Source organism: Anser anser, assembly GCF_964211835.1.
Source record: "Anser anser genome assembly, chromosome: 1".
Classification (NCBI taxonomy): Eukaryota; Metazoa; Chordata; class Aves; order Anseriformes; family Anatidae; genus Anser; species Anser anser.
The window spans coordinates 22,069,394-22,092,351 of NC_139720.1; the positions used below are offsets into that span (position 1 = coordinate 22,069,394).

Below are 22,958 nucleotides of genomic sequence, written 5' to 3' on the forward strand. Positions count from 1 at the left end.
GAATCCCTTCCCCCCCTACTTTGATGCGAGAATCAATCAGCTATCTTATACCTTTGTGTATTTCAGCTGCTAATACTTTTGTTGTGCATCCTGCTATCTCCCAGCTTTAAGCTACTGCATTTTCGCGCCTATGATCAAAATCCCTTCAGAATTACTGTTCTCTGAAAATAAATCCTCAGATAACCCACACAAAATCAGAGGTCAAGGAACAGTGGAGGAGAAAACATCCTGCGTTAACCCCCACTGCTGCTGAGGGCTAGCTGCAAGGTCTGAATTTACGTTTCCAACAGGTGACCTGCAGAATATAAGCATGAAAATGCAACAAAGATTCGACACGCTTTAAAAGTGGGACAAATGCTTAACGGCGAGCTGCTGATACAGTCGGCTAAGGATGCACATAACGTCTGCAGCCTAAGCAGGCAGTTTCATGCAGGACACACCCTAGGAATCACTGTTCATTTTCTGCATTCTTTCTCTCCTTGGATTACTGCTCTTCTGTAACCAATGCACAACTGCTTACAAAAAAAAAAAAAAAGAAAAAGAAAAAAACAACTCAACCCCCAAATTACTGAGTATAATGTACTTAAATTGGGACTTATAATAAAAGGATTGTCAAGTCCCCTCGCAGATCACTCCAGAATTTTCTGCCTGGGTACTGGCAAATGGACAAAATTCTCTAAATTCTTGCATGTCCTGGCATGTGTACGGCCGCCTGAGTCTGTTCCTCATCATCTCTACTGTATTCTTGGAAGTTGTATCTTCTTGTCAGGCAGAAACAGGAAACGGTGCCTTTGGAGGAATTTCTACCATATGTCAAGCTAGGGAAAGCAGTCGGGGGCCAGGGCTGGGGTGTGTGTGGGGGAGCGCGGCAGCATGGTTTGCAGGATTTTAATTGAGAAAAGCTCCCTCCCCTCCCCAGCACTGGCACTGCCTCCCTTCCCCCACGTTACAAGTGGAAAACTACAAAGGATGAGGACACGACTTCTCTAAGGCCGACAATGAAATCACAGCAGAGCCAGCGAGCAGCCTTCAATGCCATAAAGCTTGCTGTCCTCCCACTCATGGGAAGAACACCTCCTAAAAATGACTGGCTTTTTACTGCAGGAAGGATAGGGCAGAAACACTAGGTGCTTCTTCTTCTTCTTCTTCCTCTTTTCTTTTCTTTTCTTTTCTTTTCTTTTCTTTTCTTTTCTTTTCTTTTCTTTTCTTTTCTTTTCTTTTCTTTTCTTTTCTCCTTTCCTTTCCTTTCCTTTCCTTTCCTTTCCTTTCCTTTCCTTTCCTTTCCTTTCCTTTCCTTTCCTTTCCTTTCCTTTCCTTTCCTTTCCTTTCCTTTCCTTTCCTTTCCTTTCCTTTCCTTTCCTTTCCTTTCCTTTCCTTTCCTTTCCTTTCCTTTCCTTTCCTTTCCTTTCCTTTCCTTTCCTTTCCTTTCCTTTCCTTTCCTTTTTAATTAAATAAAAAAGGTAATAATAAAACAAAAGAATGGAAGAAGATAAAGACGCAAAATTATAGATATCCATTCAAAGATTCTGAATCACTTCTTTTTCAGGGCTTCCCTAATGGAGAACATCCTTCAAAACCCCCTAATTTGTTGGTAAATTACATTATGCAAGTTGCATTTGTTCTCACCCATTACCACACTGGCAGAGCTTAGGAAACCAGTAATGTTGCTATGATACAAGGAACCAGTCATCTCAGTTCTGGCTCCTTTCCATGTATTTAAAAATACCAAAAAGCTTTAGAAAAAAGCAAGAGGCTGGGGAAATTCTTGTAAGGCTACGCTGGGATTCAATGCAGCTTTTGCAACACTGAAAATAGGGAATGGGGAAAGATGGCTAAAAGGGAGTTGGGAATTTTCCGGATAGTGATGAGTGTGTAAACGGGAGTGATGGTGATAGATTTGGGAAGCAGCAGGAGATACACAACTGTATATATACTTTTAGGCCCCTGGAGCCCAAGAAGTTGCTAAATGCATGATCTACAAACTGACTAAAGCCAAAGCTTCTTCAAAAGCTAAAACAAAATCACTTAGGCATCTTCAAAATCTCTTTCAAAGGAAGCCACAGAAATAGCAAAAAGTTACTGTGTTAAACTTTAAAAGAACCAAAGGAAGGGAAAGCCAGTGTTTCAATTTCAGTTTTAAATATCAAAAGTGAATGAAAGAAAAATCACACTGCTTAAAATACATCATTACTATTAATATTACTACTGAACCTTTCTTTATGCTACTCTTTTTATCAGCGAGTATCGAAAGGGTATTTCCCTAGATGCTCGATATAATCTGTAGTAAACACCTAGACACCTAGAAGAATTTAGGCTCCTTGTTTTTACTTTTGGCACTGCTTAAGAGTGTGACAAGTAATCCACAAAATAGCTACTAACCTGCTTAGGCAACTCAACATCCATGGACTTGTTGGCTCTGCGAAGAAACTTAGTCATTTAAAGCTAAACCAAAACTCAGGGCTCCCTCCCTACCCCCAGGAAAGAAACTTTGTGGCTGGACTGTAACAAAAAGAATTAAGCTTCCTCTTGCTTTGCCTGCTTTCCCATAAATCCTGTATGCTTGGCTGCACTGTGGTTGAGACTTAGCAAAGATTTTAATGGCTAGATGCACACCTACAATGCCTTTAATTTAAAAACTCATAAATAGTTTTCAGACATCTGCAGTAATAGTTTATGAAAGGTTTTCAAACAAATAAAAAAGTCAATCAATCAGGAGCAGGATGGTAGCATGCTATCATAAATTTGTTGCTATATAAGAATCTATAACAAATTTAAATAAAAACTTGGACACGTTAGTATGAAATATTGCACATACACTGCACTAGTTTTTTCTCCTCTTGATAATTTCCTATACCCACAGTAATGTCTTATTCTCCTGAAGATGCACAGAGGGAACTCTGTTAGTTCCTTTGTTTAGTTCCTTTCTGGGAACTAAAATCTTGTCTAAAATCTTGTGAAAAATGTCCAGTGATTACCTTGTGGAAACAGAGTAGAACTCCTCTTTGAAAATACATTCCTTGTCTGCCACCGTTATATTTTTTACATCTTCTGCTTTTATTCCCAAATTAGATCCCATTATGGTCAAAAGAATTCCACCACTTAGTGGTCCAGTTTTTGGCTCAATCTGTGTTTGCATGAGGGAAAGTAAAAAAAAATGTCAAAATTAAATATTGCAGTGACCATGTTGCTCTTCCATATTATTTAAAGCTACTTTGACTTACCAGCACTTAAAATGAAAAAGATGTTTACTGTAGTACCCACATAAAAACTTGCTCTGTACCTTAACTTTTTAATGCTAATTACCCATTTGTGAGCCCATAATCAGTATTCATCAGCTGCAGATTTCATGTCTGCTGTGGCAGACTATTACGTATAAAATTCTTGCCTGGTGTTTGTTCTGTTTTAAGTTGCTTCCTCCATAAAAGCACTGTGATTTTGACAAGCAAATTGAATGAGCTTCTCTCATAACCATCCCACTGCACTTTTCCAGCCTTTTTTTTTATTTGTTTGTTGGTTGTTTTTGACATGGTTTTCTCCCTTTAGGTTGACATCCAAACAGTGCACATTATAAACACAAAGCGGTGCCCCACACAGCTTCTTCAAAAATTTCTTTAGTCCCCTGGCCTTCCTTACTGCATCAGCTGGTAGGGTACTGCAGTACATGGGTACCTTGTGAATAAAATGAGGACTGAAAAAATCCTTGAAAAACCTGAAAAGGATTTCTGAGCTTAAATATGAATTTTAAATTCAAATACTCTGTTATTCTAAATAATTCTAAATATTTTGGGGGACATTAACCTGATTTGCTGTTTAATATATGGAGCACTTCCACTGGGACCTTTTCAGGTGTTCAGCTTTGGAGGGCTGTAAATTTATTATCGGGAAGAGGGAGACTGCACAGTCCCAGATACAGCAATTGGAAGCCAAACAAATGCATCTTCTGAAAATCTGGATGTTAGTGTCTGCTGAGTTTCTTAGATCTAACTCTAACTTAGATCTAACTAAGCAAGTCTGAGCACAGGCACATGGCTGCTGCTGCTGCCTGCTGACCAGTTCAGCTCCAGAATCACTTGCTCTATTTTCCCGGTTTCTAAATTACTTAATTACTAAAACTGGATCCTTTGCCCATGGCCATCCCTTTGCACTCAGTGCATAAATAAAGTAGCTGAAAAATGACTCAGCAGTGTCTATAGCTGTTTCCAAATATTTTGTTCAAATTTGAACCTAACGAAAGCCTTGAAAAAACTAATATATCACAACATTGTAAGTATTTAACCTGTAATCACGTACAAACAGTATCACTCTTATATTCCTTTGTTTTTCTTTTCCTTCCCACTCACATCAGCTTTACCAGGGCACAGGCATTATAGAAGAATCCTTCTCTACACTTTCTGTCAAGATTTCAGGAAATCTACCTTCCTTGGCAGACTTCAAATATTTACCTGCCATTTCTTCTCAAAAATAGCATCACAGCCAATTTCACCCATCGTGCTACCATTCTGGCTGTACCCACACTGCACCTCTAGCTGCATAGCCTCAGGAGAGACTCATCGTGTCTCTGCCAGCACGAAGCACAGGTTTCAGACTTAAACTGTTAATGATCTGATTGGAGTGAAACACCCCCGTTATGACTCTGGGCCTCTGTCACATCACTACCGCATTTTGTGATAGCTGGGGATACGTCCTTATCAAATGGCATGTGTGGGTTTCAAGGTACTGATGCCACTGTCGCAGTAATTTAGATGTGATCAGTGGAAGTATGTATCTACACTGTTTTCTAGGCTGTTATGCCCAGAAAAACAGCATTTGGTTTGTTGCCAAAAAGCAACTGCTGAAAGCAGATGAGAGTTTATCACTTCTTGCTTTGGCTGCTGATCCACCAGCGTAGAATAAGGCTCTTCCTTCACCCCAGGGGGATGCTCCCACCGCAGACCCACTGCCCAGTAAAAGCTGTGCATTGGGCCCCTCTGACTTCTCACATCCAACTTCTACAGCCTTGGGTTGCATCCCAGTGGGGACTGGGCAGTATCACTGACACCAGGAAAACAAATCATGGTGCAGAAAGAACCAGCTCCCTTATTAAATGCTGTGTATAAAGTCAAGTTTGAGGCCTGTTAGTGAGCCTGTTAAGTGTTTGCAGCTGAGTGCATGGTGATCCTCTTTTATAGATTTATTTCAGGTAGAACTGTGGGAGAGAAGAAAAGTCCATGTTTATTCCCAAGCTTCAAGTGCCATGTTTAAGGGTATGCTGCTAGCCTGGCTTATAGCACAGAGAGGCCATGGCTTAAAAACCAGTGAGTCTCAAAGACTCCATTCAGTCTCTTTTATTGTGACTCTTTCTAAATCTCTCACACACATCACTACTGGCATTATTTCCATGCAGCTATTTCAGAGGCTTACTTAACACCCTAGGAAAAGAAAAAAAAAAAAAACGCCTTTCAGTATGAGCTTGCTTGGATGCTTTCTGCTGAAAAATAATGCACTGGTCAGAAGAAGAACAAAAGCAATCTTACGCGAGTGATTTCCGGATGAGGACATGTGGCAGTGGGACTACCACTACAGAGCTTGCCATACACACACTTGCTCGGCTTGCCATCTTCTTCACACCAGACACACTTGTAGTCTTGATGGGCTGCGAGGCACAGACTGCAGTCACTTCGCCCGTAAGAGCAGTTGTACAGGGTCACTGAAATAGGAATGGAGAATGCACTTAGACACTTCCCTCTGTTTCAAGGATATTCAGTGTATTATCGAAGGAAATCTAATCTTATGTACAAAGACACCCATTGCTCAGCTTGGTCCTGTGAAGAACATGCACACTATGTACTGAACCCCTGAACGCTGCTGGGAGAAAACCTTATTTTTTGCTGGACTTTGCAGAAAACTCTCAACACCGTCCACGTGCAGAGTACAAACAAGCTGCCCAGTAGAACCCAAACACAGTTTTGTCACTCAGACTTTGTCAAAACTTTTGAGCCCAAAGTCCTTTCTTTGACCATCCTTAATGAACCTGGCTATGCGACTGTTTGAAGACCAGCTCCGACGAGCAGGTCCTCCTGGTGCACCAGGAGCCAGACGTGGAAAGCCGCTTAGTCCCCGGGGGTGTCACTGGGGACAGACATCAGCTGGCGTGGGACCCCTGCCAATCGCGTATTTAAAAGAAGAGAGCTGCCTTTGTGGGCTGTTTACAGGACATTTGGACCTTTCCAAATTCATCACTAAAACCTGAACTGAATATAAAGTCAACACTTCCTGAAGTGTTATCCTTTGTCCAAGTTAATACCTCTTTGTTTCTCCATTCTTCTCCATTTCCTCACTTTCAATTTCCCCTTTGCCTGGAGTTGCCACCCTGACATGTGCCTTATTCCTTCTGCAGTGGGGTTTAATGCCAGTTCTTCAAAACCAAGAGATCAGGTCTGACAGTCGCACCTCTCCTACTGGTGAACCAAGCACCAGCTGTCCCAGACACTAAGCTTATTTTGGCCCCTGTCAATCTCCAGTATGATGCACAGTCACTGAACAAAATTAATTTTGCCAAGTGGATGGAAAGCCTTCAGACATAGCTGGTGGTTCAGCACCATAAGGAAAGCCTGGCCTTGCAAGAAAACATTAAGAGATGCACTTGAGAGCTAGCCCAGAAGAAACAGACTGAAAAGATGTCACACGTTCCTGTGGGGAAGCGTGCATGTGGCATAGATTATTCAGCACGTGAGTGCTGTACTTCCTTGGGTAGGTGAGCTGGTTATCATAAAGAGGGGAGCTTCTTGCTCCCTCCTTTTATGCTGCTTCTCTGTGCCTTTTGGCTGCCCTCCTTTTCTGGCCATGCAGCCTCACCCTCTGTCACCGAGGCTCTGGCACTTGTTGAGTGCTTTTGTAAATCAGCTTAACTTACCAGAAGAGCAGCAAACTATCCAGGTTTCCTCCTGTGCTCTTTCAAGTGTTAAATGTGCTCACAGATGGGAGTGGGGAGTACACGACAGAGAATCAACATCTCCCCTTTCCAGCGGCCATTAACTGTTTTAGCTCATTAAGCCTCAAGAAATGGTACCCTTAGTGACATTGTTTTTTCCCCAAGGAGGTTCATCCTTATGGATGCAGTAAGCAAACCGACATAAATGGAGGTGACCAGAGGTGGGTAAGAGACTGGGGTAATCCCTTTGAGATTGCATGTGGTAAAGGCCATAAAAAATGTCTATTTAAAGAAGGCTTTTATTCTCAGAGGAGCAGGATGCTAGGAAGGACACCAGCAAAACCACCCTCCAGTCCCTAACGTTTCAATGCATGTAATATCCTAGATAATAGCAGCAGAGGCAGCTTTTAAAATCTAATTCTAAGAGGATGCCATGTCAAATTCCTACTGAAATGAAAAAGTAAAAAGGTAATGCTGGTTTTCCATTATTTTCCAGCAGTGCCCTTATTCCCCTGCTAGCTCTGAACAATTATTACAGATGCCCAAAATTTCACTACAGTCTTTCTGCCTTTTGCATGACAGCATACAACCCCATAAGGGCAGTTTTTTTCTAAATGCTGCATATTTCAAAACCTTGCATTCAGTGTCACAGTTACAGTCTTTAGCAGAATAGCATGATTTTATTTCCTCCCTTACACTGAAGAATTAATGCAACAGTGAAGACCGCTTTTAACTCTTCTTACATCTAGTCAGCATATCCACTTGCTATCAAGTAGCTTTGCCAGGCCACATTCAGACAAGCTATCATTGGAGGTGCACGCAAAGCCGAGAGACTTTGGCGTTAGTATCAATAAATCAATGAGAAAAAGCATGCATTTGGTTCAGTTCCTCTCTTAAATTTACAAGGAATCGATGAGCACAAAGTAGGAGTAGCATTATTTGCTCCATATACTGAGCACATCAGCGTGGAAGTCACCGAGTTAACAAACATAAGCCAATAGTTTGTGTGTTAACTCTTCACTCTGGGTGTTGGATATGAATGTGGTGATGGCGAAAAGTCTGAGACAGCCTGGATACATCAGTTTTGTTGTATTGACAGGAGAGACAGCATTGGCAGCAGCAAGGAAGAGTGTCCTCATGCCCATGCACCAGTTTGCTTCCTTAATCCAGCACTCAGCGAGGCTGCTACTGCACAGAAACCTGGACAGGTAATATTGTTAAACAAATCCTTCCTTCTTCCCTTTGCCTTCCTAAACCCTGCATTGCCCACCCACACCGCCACATGACCATCTAGCAAAGCACGGGAGCACGCCTACAGCATCGCTGTGTTGTACTTCATTGGCTGGAGAGGGAATTTCATCCCATCCCTCCATAAACAATGTTAGCACTGCCACGTCTTGGTGTCCCTCACATCCCATTGCAGAGACAGCTACAGCCTTAAAGCATTAAACACTCCCCTTGTTCACTGATCAGCTCATTAAATGTACCAGCAGCAAGCCACTCATTAGATTCAGACTCTTATCCATCACCTTGAGACGCCAGCTGTGAAATCATTGATAAAAAGGACGAAGGATAAAAGGGATATATTGGATGTCATACCGTTCAGCACCCCAATGGCTCGAGATGTAAAAGCATTATCGTAACTTAGTATTCGCTAAGTGTCATACAAAGAAAGGGTTCTTTGACTGGCAAGTTCAAAGGTGCTTCTGAGCAGCAACCACATACCCAAAGTCAATTCTTTTCAAGATGCGTAAAAAACACTATGCTCTGGATTTCATATGGCAAGGAAATTTTAAAGCAGGAGAGAATTTAGATTAAAAAGTCTTTTATAATAAAAAGAGATGAGACATTTGTTGATAATTTTTCAATTCCCCTCTTGCAAGGGTTCTATGTTTTGATTCAAATGATAACCTTTCTTTAATAATCTAGCTACTACTTTTTTTCTATTTTTTTTCCCCCAGACTGGGAAAAAGATGTCGGGAACATTTGGTCAAAATTCTGTGATTTTAAACACCACAGCCTTTAAAATGGAAATGAAGACACTGTGAGACCACAATATGACCTCCCCATAACATGCATGCCATGTCCTCTTTTAAGTGCTTCCAGCACTGTACAAAAAGCCATAGGGAAAATCCTCTGAAAACATACTTCTATGCTGCCAATGTGACACGGGATCAATTTAAGTATTGTACAGATGGAAAAATACAGTCTGAAGACTTGATCTGTAGGGGAATTTACTTTGGGGCAGTATTAGTTTTCCTGATGTTGACTCATCACACGAGTAGTAAGTGTGTTCCTCTGCTGTTTTTCCAAGACTGTGCCTTAAACGTCAGTCCAAAGAAGTGCCAGGCAGGTCCCACTTCCCAGAACTGCTCCGCTGATTTTAACAGAGCTTTCCCACCTCAGCACTGGACTAGACCCACAGACATAACTGCTTCATCGTTGTAGGTTGAAAGAAGTAAAAATAAATAAATAAGCGATCTATATTGGAGTCCAAGTCTTTATTTGTGCTATATACTAAATATACTTTTTGTTGCCATAGAAATAAATGAATAAAGTAATGAGATGGAAGCACACAGTGTATTGCTGACTGCCAGCAGAAACAAAGACTGCCTAAGCTGCCACTTAGGAGCTGAGACAGCTGAAAGTGCAGACTTGAGGTGAAGTCCAGATGAGTGGCAGTAAGAAAAATCACTTTTCTGCTATCAGAGGGAGCAAGTTCATTTTGGAGAGTGTGGAAGGAAAATGGCCATTTAAAAACCTAACTGCTGAAGTATGCTTGAACTGCGAAGCTTTGCTATTAATATTGCCTTTCAGAGAAAAATCAAACTTGAAAATACTGGCAACATCTTCAAAACAGCCTTAAATACATAAAACACTGGTGTGAGTTTCATATTAATAACTTTTGATCTGTCAGATTTGATTGTTTCAACAAAACCAGTAAAATCTAGAAAGGTAACATTCTTATCCATGACTCCAAAATTATAAATAGATTTCTGTTTACTGTAATTAACCTCTCTTTACTCCTGCATTTTGTACTTACCCATCAGTTTGCTGTCAATCTTGACTTTGCTTGTTCTTATGGATAAATTAAGTTGTACGGTTTCATTTGCGCTATAGGAGAACTGAAAAAGACAACACAATGGAGATATTAATTTTGCAAGGTGTATTTCTTACCTTCTGTGATAGTCGGTAATCAAAGCTGTGAAGATTTCAGAAACTATCCAAAACCATATGTTCTTTTTTCACCTTGGCCAAATATATTTATAGAAAAAAATGTTTTAATGAACCTAATCCTTCACAATCAGAATTTTCAAGTACCACAGGAGAGCAATATCCGAATACTTATTTTTCATTAATTTAATTTATGTTTGGTTATAAGTATCCAAGCAGCTAGGGTACTGTTCAGTGGCAGTAAATAGCTGCTGACCCTGCTGAGTTCTCCCTTCCCACACCATCTGGCCCCATTATTTCCATGGCCATGGCAGGATCACACTACACAGAGGGGAAATCTCTTGCATCTTTTGCACTGCAGCCCCCTCGTTACAGCCAAAGGTTTACTTGCTCCAAGACATGGGCTTCTACTCAGGCTGAAAGACAGCAGCAATAACAACAGGTGGGAAAGAAAAACAGCAAAGGAAAATATACTAGCTTTATAAAGGGAATTATTTGTGCTAGACTCAAATGTTGCATAAATGTTAATTAGTTCTCAAAACCACTCTCTTAGCAAGCTGATACGACATAAAGGTTAAAGTCAGCATAACATTTGTGATTTTAACTTTGAACATGGTAGACTTTGTTTTTTTTTTGAATACTATTTCCTTTCTCTGTAAAGACAGAAACCAGAGTGAAAGGTGCACAACTAGTAAGTAGCCAAACAACAACATACTGTTACCATTCCCATTTTTACAGATATAAAAAATATGTGATGGGAAAGATGATTAACTGGCGTGTGGAGAGGGAGAATTCTGAAATGCTCATCTTTCATCCTCAATGATTTCACCGGATTGTGTAAGAAGTGGAGAATAAAGGAGTGATGGTCCCATATTCATCCAGGGACAGTTCAACGAATCCACTGATTGCACAGATAAAAAGTAGGATAAAGATTCAGAGCCTTAAGAAGAAACATTAGGAACACTGAGCCAAAGCTCCTGCTTTTGATTGCTACCACCAATGAAGAATCTCCACCAGAGATGACTTTCTTCTCTGAGTGAAACCAGTATGACATATTTCCAGACACAGGTGTATACTGGAACAGGACTATAAGAACATAATATATTTGGTAGGTGGACCATTTTTTTTGCATTTACCTCTTTAGTCACGAATGAAAAATTTCCATCTGCCGATTCATCAACAACAGTTTCGAATTCAAATTGTCTGTTTCCAACCACAAACTTTTTGTCCTGTGGAAGAGAGGAGTTCAGCTTAGAATTTTTACAGCATTACCAAGCGCAACAAAATATCACCAGGCAATATGCTGTTCAGCACTGGAAGTAATAAGATCAAATGGAGAAGGCTAACCAGTTAAAGTCGTCACCTGAAAACAAAGCTGGTGAAACATCCAGCCAGTGCAATCTGCTGCTTTGCTGCTCCCCTCCAACATTCCCTTAAGGCGCAAGCACCCAAGCAGTATGAATAAAGCAAGAACACATCTAGCACTTGGTTTCAGGGAGCAGTAAGGAAAAGCCAAGACACATGAAAGCTGGATGGCTTCACACATCAGATGTGTCATTAGCAGAACTGCAGGAGTTCTGCCCTTTAAGGTTTTCTCTGTGGGGATTCTGGGCAGAGCAGGAATGTAAGAATTACACGGGAGAAAGGAATGAGCATCTCTCAGACCTTGCTGGTTTTGTTTTTCCTGCTTCACCAAGACTCCAGCTGTGTTTTCACAAGATAGTCTTTGATGGCAGCACCAGCTTAAGGGTATTCCTGCCTCCTACAAACCTTCTTCCCCTCTCTTCTCCCTGTGTCCCAAATCCATTCATTCCTGCCCCGAGGCTGTAGCACATAGCAACTTGAGCAGCACTGGCACAACTCTCAGCACGGCTGTTCTTACTCAAGGGCCCGAGCTAGCTAGAAAGCGAAACCCATGGCGCTGTTTCTGTGCTGGGTCTGTCTCCCATCCTGGCCCACAGAACAGCTGTCCAAATAGTTTTGCTAGAAGACCCTGAGAAAGAAACAAGTGGCAAGGATATCTTTAGACAGTACTGTTGGTAAAGACTGAAGAAAGCAGAGTCCACAGGGCTACACAACCACCTTCACCTTTAAAGCTTTCTAGGCCCTGCTTTCAACCTGAACCACTTGAATCTCAGAGCATATGGCAAAAAATTTTTTGGTAACTTGCTTCCTCTTTCCTGCTCTGAGGGTTAGAAAGTATAACCTTGCCTATGAGGGAAGTAGATCTTATCCTGTTTATTTGTAGCTACTTCTTTAATGCTGGTATCGCTGGTAACTCACAGACCTGGTTTATCTAAGTAGCGAAGTGGAAACCTTTCTTATCGCTCCTTCGCTCTGGACACCAGAGCCCACCAAGGTTTGGGGCTGAGGAGAAGCATGTACTTAACCCGGCAAAGGACCTGACTCCAGTCTCTCAGAGGTTTATGTTACAGAGGGAAACAGACCATTTACTTCTTCCTCCTCAGAAGCTGCATACAGAAAATGAGCTGCTGAGCTCTGGAAAGCCTTTTCTGCACTTTCTGTTTTACAGAAAATGTATATGTCCAAGTTTTAAAGCACCTTACAAACCTCTTTTTTTGAAGAACACTGCTTCACTTTCCCTGTTCTACATTTCAATATATCATATGTTTTAAAAAGTGTTCAAATTCTGCTGCTGCAGTGTAAAGCTTTCCCACATGCTTAGCAGACCACGTTGGAAGAAGAGGGGACCTTCGATGTGCGTGATGGCTGCCACCTGGAGTGAATGGCAGGTAGGAGCTGCAATGCTAGGCTCTCTAGCAGGAGGCCACAGCTCTATTCAGCAGCCTGGGTGCTAGAAGAGACATGCAGTAAACATCGAGAAGCAGGTTATGCATCTGACACGCATGGCAAAGACAAATCCAAATGGGAAGTTACTTATAACTAAAATCTTCTGAGAGCTAATAAGGTGATCTTGATGCTGGTATATCCTTCTCTTCTACTGTGCCAGTCTTTCAAGGACTTAGCTGGAGAATGTCCCTTGCACGCAATACAATTGATCAATATTAAACTTTCCTTCAGTGCCCCTCAGCTGCTTGTTCTGGATGTGGCTATTCCCAAGAGAACAATGACAGCCTGGATTTACTTCTGCTTCCTAGTCAAATTCTTTTAGAGGAGGGAGGGTCAGAAGAACAGTCAACAGCTTCTCTTCTTTTAGACTATTTGCCTCCAGCAAAGGCTCTCACGATGAGATTTATTCATTGTACTGTAAGTGTTCACAAGTTAAGAGGTGTATATAAAAATTGTGAATTTATTCTTCAACCTTGAGTTCTGCAATAGCAGTTTCAGAAGCTATCCACATAACCTACTCACTGGGATAAGCCAAAACTTTAACTGCTAATCTTCCTTTACAAGTAGAGATGCTTACATGCATGACACCGACCAGTGTGCTTACCCATGGTTAGGAAGGCTGTGCATGCTCTTTTAAACAAAGCACAGATTAAGCTAAGATAATAGAGCTAGTAATTCAAAGTAACAACAGAACATTCGTTTTTTGCTGATCACCTTTTCCTAAGCAACAACGAAGGCAAGGACAATAGGAGGAAACCTGATATATACCAATGTCCTAATCAACAAAGACCTTAAATGTGCTCATGGCTGCACAACTGCTACCTCCATACATCATAATGCCCAAGATGTCCTGTGACAAAATCACCCATGTGAGAAGCCACATCCTATTTTGCATGTGGGTTGTGTGCCAACCCCTGTAAAAGATCTGTCCATACTCTTCTGAGCCACCCTGCCCTCCACGAGAAGTTTATTGAGTGTAGGTTATCCCATTACTCAAATGAACATTCAGTAATTGAAGTTATTGCTTCAGATAGTTTGATAACATCGGAACGAGTGCCTGTATAATTACAACTATTTCATTTGTCTATTTTCACATATCCTTAGAGGTCTGTGCATATAGCTGTAGACACTGTGTGTGCCTGTTCAAGTCCTGGCACTGAAGGCATTATTATTTTGTTGTAAAAATGTACCTCTGTACCAGGATACATAGGGCTGCTCCCATGATAGAGATGATGTTTCCACTTGGCTATCACCTAAGAAAAATTCTGACATCACTAGACACTTCTTTCTCTCCAGTGTCTTTCCAGCCTAGGGCCATCCATCTAACTTCTTACAGACACCTGAATTCCATGTAAGCCTCCCTGGGTCCCAGTTAAATAAATGTATACTGGTCTGGTCAGTAGGAAAACTGTTAAATGTTGCTATTCTATGACAAAGCATTCAAACCCTCAGTATGTGTCTGGCTTTGTTAAATGTAATTGATACCGCTGAAAAAAAAAGGCAGAGGCATTTTCTTTCTCTTTTCTCTACTAGTACTTCAGAAAGATTGAACTGCTTATTCACAGAATGATAAGCTAGATGAATGAGATTAGCTTTGTGGGTTCCTTCTCTTGTTTCTCCTTCTTTAAGAAAAAGAGTCCTCTAAAAGGCAAATTCGGCACATCTAGATAATGCATCTGCCCTGAGTTTGTTCTCAAGAGAGAATGCGCTCTTCCACTTAGATCAAGAGAGCAGGGAAAGCTTTTCCCTCCAGTGTAGAAACCAGTTTGTCAGCTCTTCACAATGCTAAGACAAAGAAACTGGAGTGAATTCTCCACGATAAGCTTACATTTTTGATTTAAATCCTGAAGCTAAGTGTTGTGTGCTGCATCTTGCACACAGTGTAAGTCAGACCAGACTCGTTCACCCAGCCAGATGTCCTGCTAGTTCTGGCCATCACAGATAACTGATAAAATTCAACAACTGTTTTTTCCTTTTTTTTTTTTTTAACATATATTTATATGTCTTCAAGCAAAAATATTTGTTTTTGAACATATGCTTGTTTAGCACCACATGCACAGTATGCTTTTGATATGACTGCAGTATTTATGGGTTTCTTTTCAGCCTTTTTTGACCATGCTTCTTATATTGTTGTTACACTACAGTCCTGTTTACCCTTTTCTTTCTCTTGGCAGTCATAGGAGAGGTGATAGAAAGACTTTATAAGAGTGTAAATACTTCAGTTTGACATGGGAAAAAACATTCAAAAAACATGAATCTTTGTTCAATTGATAGATGGCTGGTGGCTTAAGCAATCAATACAATCCAGCGTATTTATCATTAATTTGTACGTACATGAAGAAAACACAGGAACAAATAACAGAAACCAAGAACTATACTCAAGCTATCACCTAAAGAAGTGTTTTTTAAGATTTGTTTTTATCACCTACACTAACACTTATGCAATGTCCAGGTGATAAAACAATTAAAAACTTGGAGTCAAATTCTCACTTGTTAGAAGCCTTGTAAATGACCTTCTGGAAGCAGGTACTGAGAAACAGAAACCTTTGCTACAACTGGGAAAATACCTGATCTTTTGGTTTGATGGTTTAAAAAAAAAAAAAAGAACAAAATGTGATTTTACCCAAACTAAAAGCATGTAATTTCTGAGTGCATTTTTTTTTTGCTTGAAAAGTAGAAAGAGAATTAAGCACATCGAATTATGTGCTTAATATATGAATTATCAAAAAGTAAGTATTTAAATAGAAAGAGATATTTAACGTTCAGACTTGCTAAATATCCTCTCCTTTTGATAGCTGAAGAATAATTTTTAAGGTGTTTGAGGAGGTCCACCTAAAATTCTTTAAAACAAAAATCACCTAGCAGTTACAGTATTTTGCCCAGTTCTGATCTGTCTTTGTGATGACTTCACATTTAGAGACCCTACCACAGTAACCAATCTTATATCAAACTTAAATGTGTAGCCCCTTTCCTTCTTTAAGAAGAACTATGAGCAAAATCACCCAGGAATACAGAAACTAATGCCTTAAGAGTGGGTGTGGCTGGAGAAGTGGAATTCAAGTGACAGCTAGCTTTGAATTTATCTGCTTACCTGATAATAATCTAGATGTTTTCCCTCAAAATACACTGTTGTTCGGTATTCCATAGGTATTATTGGTGGGCTAGGGTTTAGGAACTGTGGGCATTCTTCTTCCTGGGGAGATAAACATTTTACACATTATTCAAAATAAAAGTCTTATCACAACAAGCTCCGATGGCCTTCGGACAATGGAATGATTGTTCTAAAGAACTTCATGCTTAAAATACAGTGACGGATTTGATTACACCCTTTCAAATTAGACATGCTAAAAATGACTACAGCATATGTCAAAGCTGTGGGTGATTATCTTTCCCAGCCTTGAAATCCTGTTCCTCCCATTGAAGCAAAATAGTAAAAGGAACAAAAATATCCTTTCAGGAGTTATTCAGTCTCACTGCCCCTCCTCAATCACACCCTTAAATTCCCACCCCCGCACTGTCACTAAAAAAATCTCACACTTCTGGAGTTAACTACAGAGTCATTTAGAAATCCCCCATTCAACCAACGGATATGAGAAAAAAAGCAAAGAAAATATTGAAGTTTTCTAATAAAAACCTAATAAATTTTATTTTTAAACATTACCATATTTTGTTTGATCACATCCTCTGTTGAAGAGGACTCTTCACAGATATGTCTCTTCCAGTCCCACTGGCAATTCCATCTATTGCTTGCACAGGAATAGCATCTACAAATATAACATGATAGTCATGACAAACTGTCAGGCTTCTTCCCCCACTGACAAAAAAAGTAAATTAAATTCCATCTTTATTCATGGAGAGTAGATTAATCTGCTACAGAGTCCTTACTACATTAAGCCGAAAATCGAATAGTAAGAACAGTTTGAGAACCCCCCAAAGCTACATTTTTCTCAAACATAAGCAAGGATCAGAAAACCATAGCACCTCTCACAAACTTTGAGACTGGGTCCAAGAAGAAAGGAAACGATCTTGATCAACCTTCATACGTCAGGTTGAATAATGCAGGGTTTGAGTTGGCTGTTTGTCCTGGGGCAGTAACATCTCAAGTGGGGAAGATGACGGGGGCAGAGTCAGCTTTGATCATCATATTTGAATGTACCATAACCCAAAGCTCCAAGCTAACATTTGTGGCAACACATAGTAAATGGATGTCCACAGAGCTCACCTGCAGATACTTTAGATACTACCAAAGATGGAAGCCCAATGAACTTGCCTTTAATTGTATGTGCCATGAATATTCACATTCCAAGTGCTTTACATTACCAGCTTCAACCATTTTTAAAATCCATTAAAGCGTAAGAAAAAAGGAATTAAGACACTGGAAAAAGGCTTAATTATGAAATGATTCAGTAACTCAGCTGCCAGTTATCTGAAACACCATGCCACAGAAACTAAACACCTCAGATAAGAAGCTGAAATACTTACGGCTGGTTTTCATACAGATTCATTGCTTCTTCACAGTCATAAAAAGGGTAAGTATGTGATGCAAAAAATATATCATTCTCTCTAAAGGTTAACCGTAATGTAACTGAAACATGATCTATCACAAAAGAAAAAGAAAAAAAGTTATCTAAGTGGTTGTTGAATTCTTTAGCTCTTGAGCAGAATGATACAATAATAATACTTTTATTATTTTATAGGACAGGCAAATATTTAACTACACAGTTGACACTCTGGATCTCATGACCTCTTATACTTTAGATTTATGAGCCCTGCTTTGTCTTTTTAACCTCTAAAATTTTTCAGCAAATGGTTTTCAGAAGAAAAGCAGAGATGGGATAAATGGAAGGAGCAAAATTACAGAATAGTTTTGCTTTATGGAAGTGTTTCTCAGTGGTACTATCATCATGCTAGAATATTAAAGAGTCTAAAAGCATACGGAAAACTGAGTGAGAAGGTAACTGAACACAGATGAAAACTGGCACGAGAACAGTCATTTTAAATCAAAGATTCTCTTAAATATGAATATGTCTTCATGTAAAATTACTTGTTTCATTTGTGGATTAAAACTGTCATTGTCATGTGAATTGAAACAAGGGGTCCTTGCAGTTAATGCCCAACAATGCTTGCAATGCTAAGTTACTACAGTCACTTGTGATCTTCAGTTTGCCATACGCAATTTCCCCACAAATGTACTTATCTGGATCATTACTGAGCTGAGAGTGGAAAATTTATCTTTAGAAACTGGTGCTTTCCTCAGTGAAGCTGTTTGAAATACCTTTTGCAGAAATCATTAAGCCCTTGTGACAAGCTATTTCACAAGCTATTGGGCAACTTCAAACTCTGCTTTCCTTTAACAGGTTCTTGAAGACCATCAGCAGCATGACTGGAAGTCACCTTTGCCTGCACTGGGTCCCGTTAAATATTCTGGACTGGTAGAAATGCCAGGGGGTTTCCTAAAAACAGGACTGAAAAAAAGCATCCCTCTTCTCTAGAAATATCACATTCCTTTTGGAATGGCCATGACTCCAGCAACTTGGGTTATTCTAAACTCAACAGGGTTTTTTAGCAGTAAGTGGTCAGCTCTGGACTTTTTGTCACATGCTGTCAGGAACCACTGCCTGTGTTAATAACTGTCTGCCTTCTGCTGAAGTGTCTGCCAAGCTTCTGAACATCTTGACATTATTTTTGAACATTCTTTCAGATGGATCCCCGTGGGACAAACTCAGGGAGGTGTAGTATTTCTAGGTGACTTGGTTACTCTAATGCCATTCCCGACAGGTTTCTAGTTAAGCTGTCATATTTATCAACTTAGTCTCCCTATATGTTACTTTTCAAAATATTTAGGGAATGTGAATTGGCCCTAAGTAAAGGAGTGCTATTTTATCACTTTGCACAGTCTGATACCTTGACACACCCCAGCTATTTTAAAACTTAAGAGAGATTTTAACATCATTGCTCTTTGCACAACTAAAACTGGATTCTGACCTGCTTAAGAGAATCGAAGATTGTCTTAAAAAGTGCTTCCAAGTACCGCTCTGACACTTCAGGGCAGGTTTGGTACATAAAAGAAAGCTATCCACAGAGACTGCCTCTATACAGGATGCAAGAACACTTTTTTGTTTTTTGTTTAAATTTGACCACATAACAATCTGTGCTGTGTCACCGGTTTTATCCCATGTGTTTATGTATCAAGATATATGGACTTAAGGCACAAATAAAGCACCATCTAGGAAACAGCACAAGAATTATGGTTGGCAACAGACCTTAAGTGTATAATCAGTGGTTCAGAACAATGATACAGCCGTTAATTATACGATCGCATATTTTTCCACTGGTCATACTATTACAGAAGCTGGAGGGCACATAGTAGAAGAGGCAGGTTTTATGACAGAAAGGACAACCTTGTGACATGGACCAGAAAACAAGCCACTGAACTACGGCTGAGCAGAGCAAAACTAAGACAAGAAAACTTGTGCTGCTCTTCTGGCTTCACAACATGGAGTGATTAGATTAAGATTAGAGTAGTTGGGTTTTGCTTGTTTGGGACACAGCACCCCTTCTCCAGGTAGAAACACTGGAGATTGGTACAACTTGTGAAATGGAAAAGGTTTGAGTAAAACTTTTTTTTTTTTTTTCAAATTAATGTTTGACTGGACAAAGATCAACAATAGGCTATTTGAAGCAAAGGACTGGAAGAAGAAAAAAATGTGCATGCAGTTCATATAAACGAATCACATTGGAAACAGGGGTTTGCATTCCTTCCTTTTATTATACATGGCAGGTAGCAAAATTTCTTTACCTTGACCTTTTGGTGTTGGAGGAATTACTTTAGGTGGACCACAGATAATAACCCCTTCATTTAATTGAGCAGGATGGGTTGTTTCACCAAATGTACACAAAAGCTGGTCATTGCTGTTCAAAGCTGGCAGTGGACTTACAGTCAGTTTCACCTGCAAGCAATGTATAAAAAAGGTAAAATGTTTGAAAGAAATTAACCAAGGCCCAGTATGATTTATGGCCAGCGAATTTTCAGCTGTTTTTTTTTTTTTTTCCCAACCAAAGGTGATATTTTGGCTAGTACCACAGATGATGGTTCTCCTTTTCAATTTTAATTTGTTCCCGACTACTAATCTTTTCTTCTTATCTTTCTACCACTTTTCCAGATGGGTCTACGTTGAATTAAACTGTCACAAACACCTCTTGTCCTGTCAGTGCACTAGATCAGGACAAAAATGTCTGTACAGATACACCCACAGCTTTTTGTTCTTGTACACAGCATCCATGTTAAGCAACAGTAAACAGAGCAGTTAACACTTAAAACTTGAAGAACTTAATTAAAATTACATTAACCATAGGTGTTATTAGTCAAGAACGAAACCAAGGCTGGATAGGTTGGAAAAGCTGGAGTTTGAAAGGGCTGAGTAGAAAAATGGTCTTCACAAGAGTGAATGTACATGAAAACAAAACAAAACAAAAAACCCACAAACCGTGATATCTATCGTTACTACCAAAAAAGAATTTCTGAGAGAGTGATGGTGAGATCTTAACCTTTTCAAGGAAATTATCGATACAGTGTACATGTTAGAAACTAAAAGGAAAACAAACAAACAAACAAACAAAACAAGAAAGGGAAAACTTAGCAAGTGAAAAGGAAAATATTGAAATGAAATTTTGGATGCCTTCCTTGATGTGATGTGATGTTTCTGGTGTGTTTATTATACTGTTTAACTTTTTCCATTTTGTATGAAAAGAAATAGTAGTCATTCTTTTTCCACTGAAACTGGTCCACTGTCTCATGAGCTGCAATGTTTTTTGGTGAGTAAAGTAATCACGAGAAGAAGGCGACACTGGTAATATTGAAGGTTGCATGCAGATGCTCATTTGAAGTTGGGCTTGTTTTTGTTGTTTAGATATTTTGATATTACTTGATATTCTGATATGAGGCACCAAAGACTTGTCAACACAAGTTGACAAGATCTGAACTAAGAAGAGGTGTGGATTTTAAGTGGGCTATTTACATTCTACTAGCATTTTTATTCAACATAGAGATGGCCTTAACAGAATGCTGTTTACATCCTTTATGAATGAAATTAAACTAACTTGAATTAACATCTCTTTCTGCTTAAGAAGGATCAAAAGTCATTTAGTTACTTTACTCAAAATTAACCTGATTTTATTTGCTGAGCACCACCAGGAAGTCCTCAGTCTTCATTGGCATGCTCCATTTGGAATCAGAGCAAGCTCTTACACCTTGGTCACACTCCAAACACTCAGTTTTGTTGCCACAGAGCAGTTTTGCATGCTGAATTTACCTCCTCCATGTATGCAAGCAAACTTTGCTGTGTAGGCAATTCCACTGCTGATTTTAAAGAAACAGCTTATGACTTTGCTACTTACTTAAGTTTATGCTCAAGTAAGCTGAAAGAGGATGCAAGGGCAGCACGAAATCTCCCCTATCAATTACCTTTTATGGGCTATACAATATTGTGTAACACTTGCATAATATTCACTCTAAGTGCTCTGTCATCCACACTAATGCATCACTGTGGTTTACAGAGAAGGTGAAAAGAGCATTTCTTAGGAGAAAACATCAACTGCAACCCACAAGAAGAGCAGGCAAGAAAGAGCACTGTGAAAAACACCAAAGGCTGAGATACCCAAAACACTTAGTATTTCCTGTCACCACCATGCATAAAGAAATGCAGATATTCCTTTGTCTGGTAGTCACATCAGCATGTTTTAAGAACAAGTAGGGAAAGCATTTTCCTGTCATACCATAGCAGGGGCTCTGCGACTCATGTTTCGAGGGTCTGCACTAATGATAGTAACGCACGTGCCACTTGGACTCCAGAGCCAGTGGTTCTCCTTATCAGCTGTTTCACAGTCTGCCCTCTTTGTGCACCTGACAAAATAGGAACAAAAACGAAAGCAAAACAGTATTATAGCTGGACTCAGTTCTGTGAACAATGCAACAATTCTGAGATTAGAGACTGAAATTACAACACAAGATGACTGGGAATTTGCTTTAATATTGACTATTCAGGTTGTTATCAGAGGACTTTTGAAGGAATAATTGATGGAGTAAGTATTGACTGTGTTTGAGATGTAAAAAGCAAATGGAGAAACACACGTATATGTTGCACACCACCTAGGATTAGACAACTCAAACTTATAGACACACAACCGTATTTTACGTAGCATCAAAAGGAGAATGGAGCCATCTTCTGAAACTAGGTTGATTAATCTTCATTTTAATACATAACAAACTCCTGGAGGAGTGGGCACAGACTGTTTTTTTCAGTAGTTCAAGTGGATGACACCCATGTGTTAGCAGTAAGAAGACATCTGATTCATGACAGTAGAAATGCAACAGAGAAGTATTGCTGGGGGTGCACAGGGAAATGCTGTTCTGGTGAATGGTTTTATTGACTCCTGCCACTAGTTAAGATCTTTCTGCCTGGGCACCCTTGCCATTGCAGGAAGACAACAGTGGCTGTGCAGCCTTACCAAAAGCACTGGGAGATTTTCCCAGCTCCCCTACAGGAAAAATTGAAAGGAGAGATGCTGCAGGACAGAAGCTGCACATGTGGCTACAAAAGCCTGACGAAGGGTCGGGGGGATCTCATACATATTCTTTTCATCCTGTGCAATGCTTGGGAGAAAACTCTGTAGCATCTCTATCTGCTGTAACACAAGTCTATTAACTCATCAGGGACTTCAGTACAGCACAGTTGCTGCACAGTTCTGCCTGCCCTACCCTAAGGATACCATTTACGTACGAAGTCTGCATTCATATAATGTGTCCCTAAACACACAATTAAGCACTGCATGCCTTCACGAGACAGAACTTGGTGCAGGTAGGAAAAACATAAGAAATTATGCACTTCTTTTTCTGACAGAAGAAATACTACCAAATGCAAAAATTCATGTTTGCCTGTTCTCAAAGATCATTAATACTTCAAGTTATTGAGGTCAGTGGTCATATCAGAAACCTGATGGGAAATCTAGGGAAAATTGCCTTTTGTATGATATATGACACGGCCTTCAACTCCCAGTAGCCCAG

The 22,958-nt window shown here is 39.9% G+C and overlaps 1 protein-coding gene across 8 annotated transcripts in view; it reads right to left on the reverse strand.

Annotated features, from left to right (window-relative positions):
• PLXNB2 (plexin B2) overlaps positions 1-22,958 on the reverse strand; it is a 259,762-nt gene that overhangs the window by 47,262 nt on the left and 189,542 nt on the right. For all 8 annotated transcript variants that reach the window (XM_083819176.1, XM_083819180.1, XM_083819173.1 and 5 more), the window contains 9 exons: positions 21,671-21,797; positions 19,695-19,845; positions 17,378-17,492; positions 16,557-16,659; positions 15,987-16,088; positions 11,221-11,313; positions 9,954-10,035; positions 5,514-5,686; positions 2,976-3,124 (listed from right to left, as the gene is read on the reverse strand). In XM_083819176.1, coding sequence (XP_083675302.1) covers positions 2,976-3,124; positions 5,514-5,686; positions 9,954-10,035; positions 11,221-11,313; positions 15,987-16,088; positions 16,557-16,659; positions 17,378-17,492; positions 19,695-19,845; positions 21,671-21,797 — 1,095 coding nt within the window. The remainder of the gene's footprint in view (positions 1-2,975; positions 3,125-5,513; positions 5,687-9,953; positions 10,036-11,220; positions 11,314-15,986; positions 16,089-16,556; positions 16,660-17,377; positions 17,493-19,694; positions 19,846-21,670; positions 21,798-22,958) is intronic.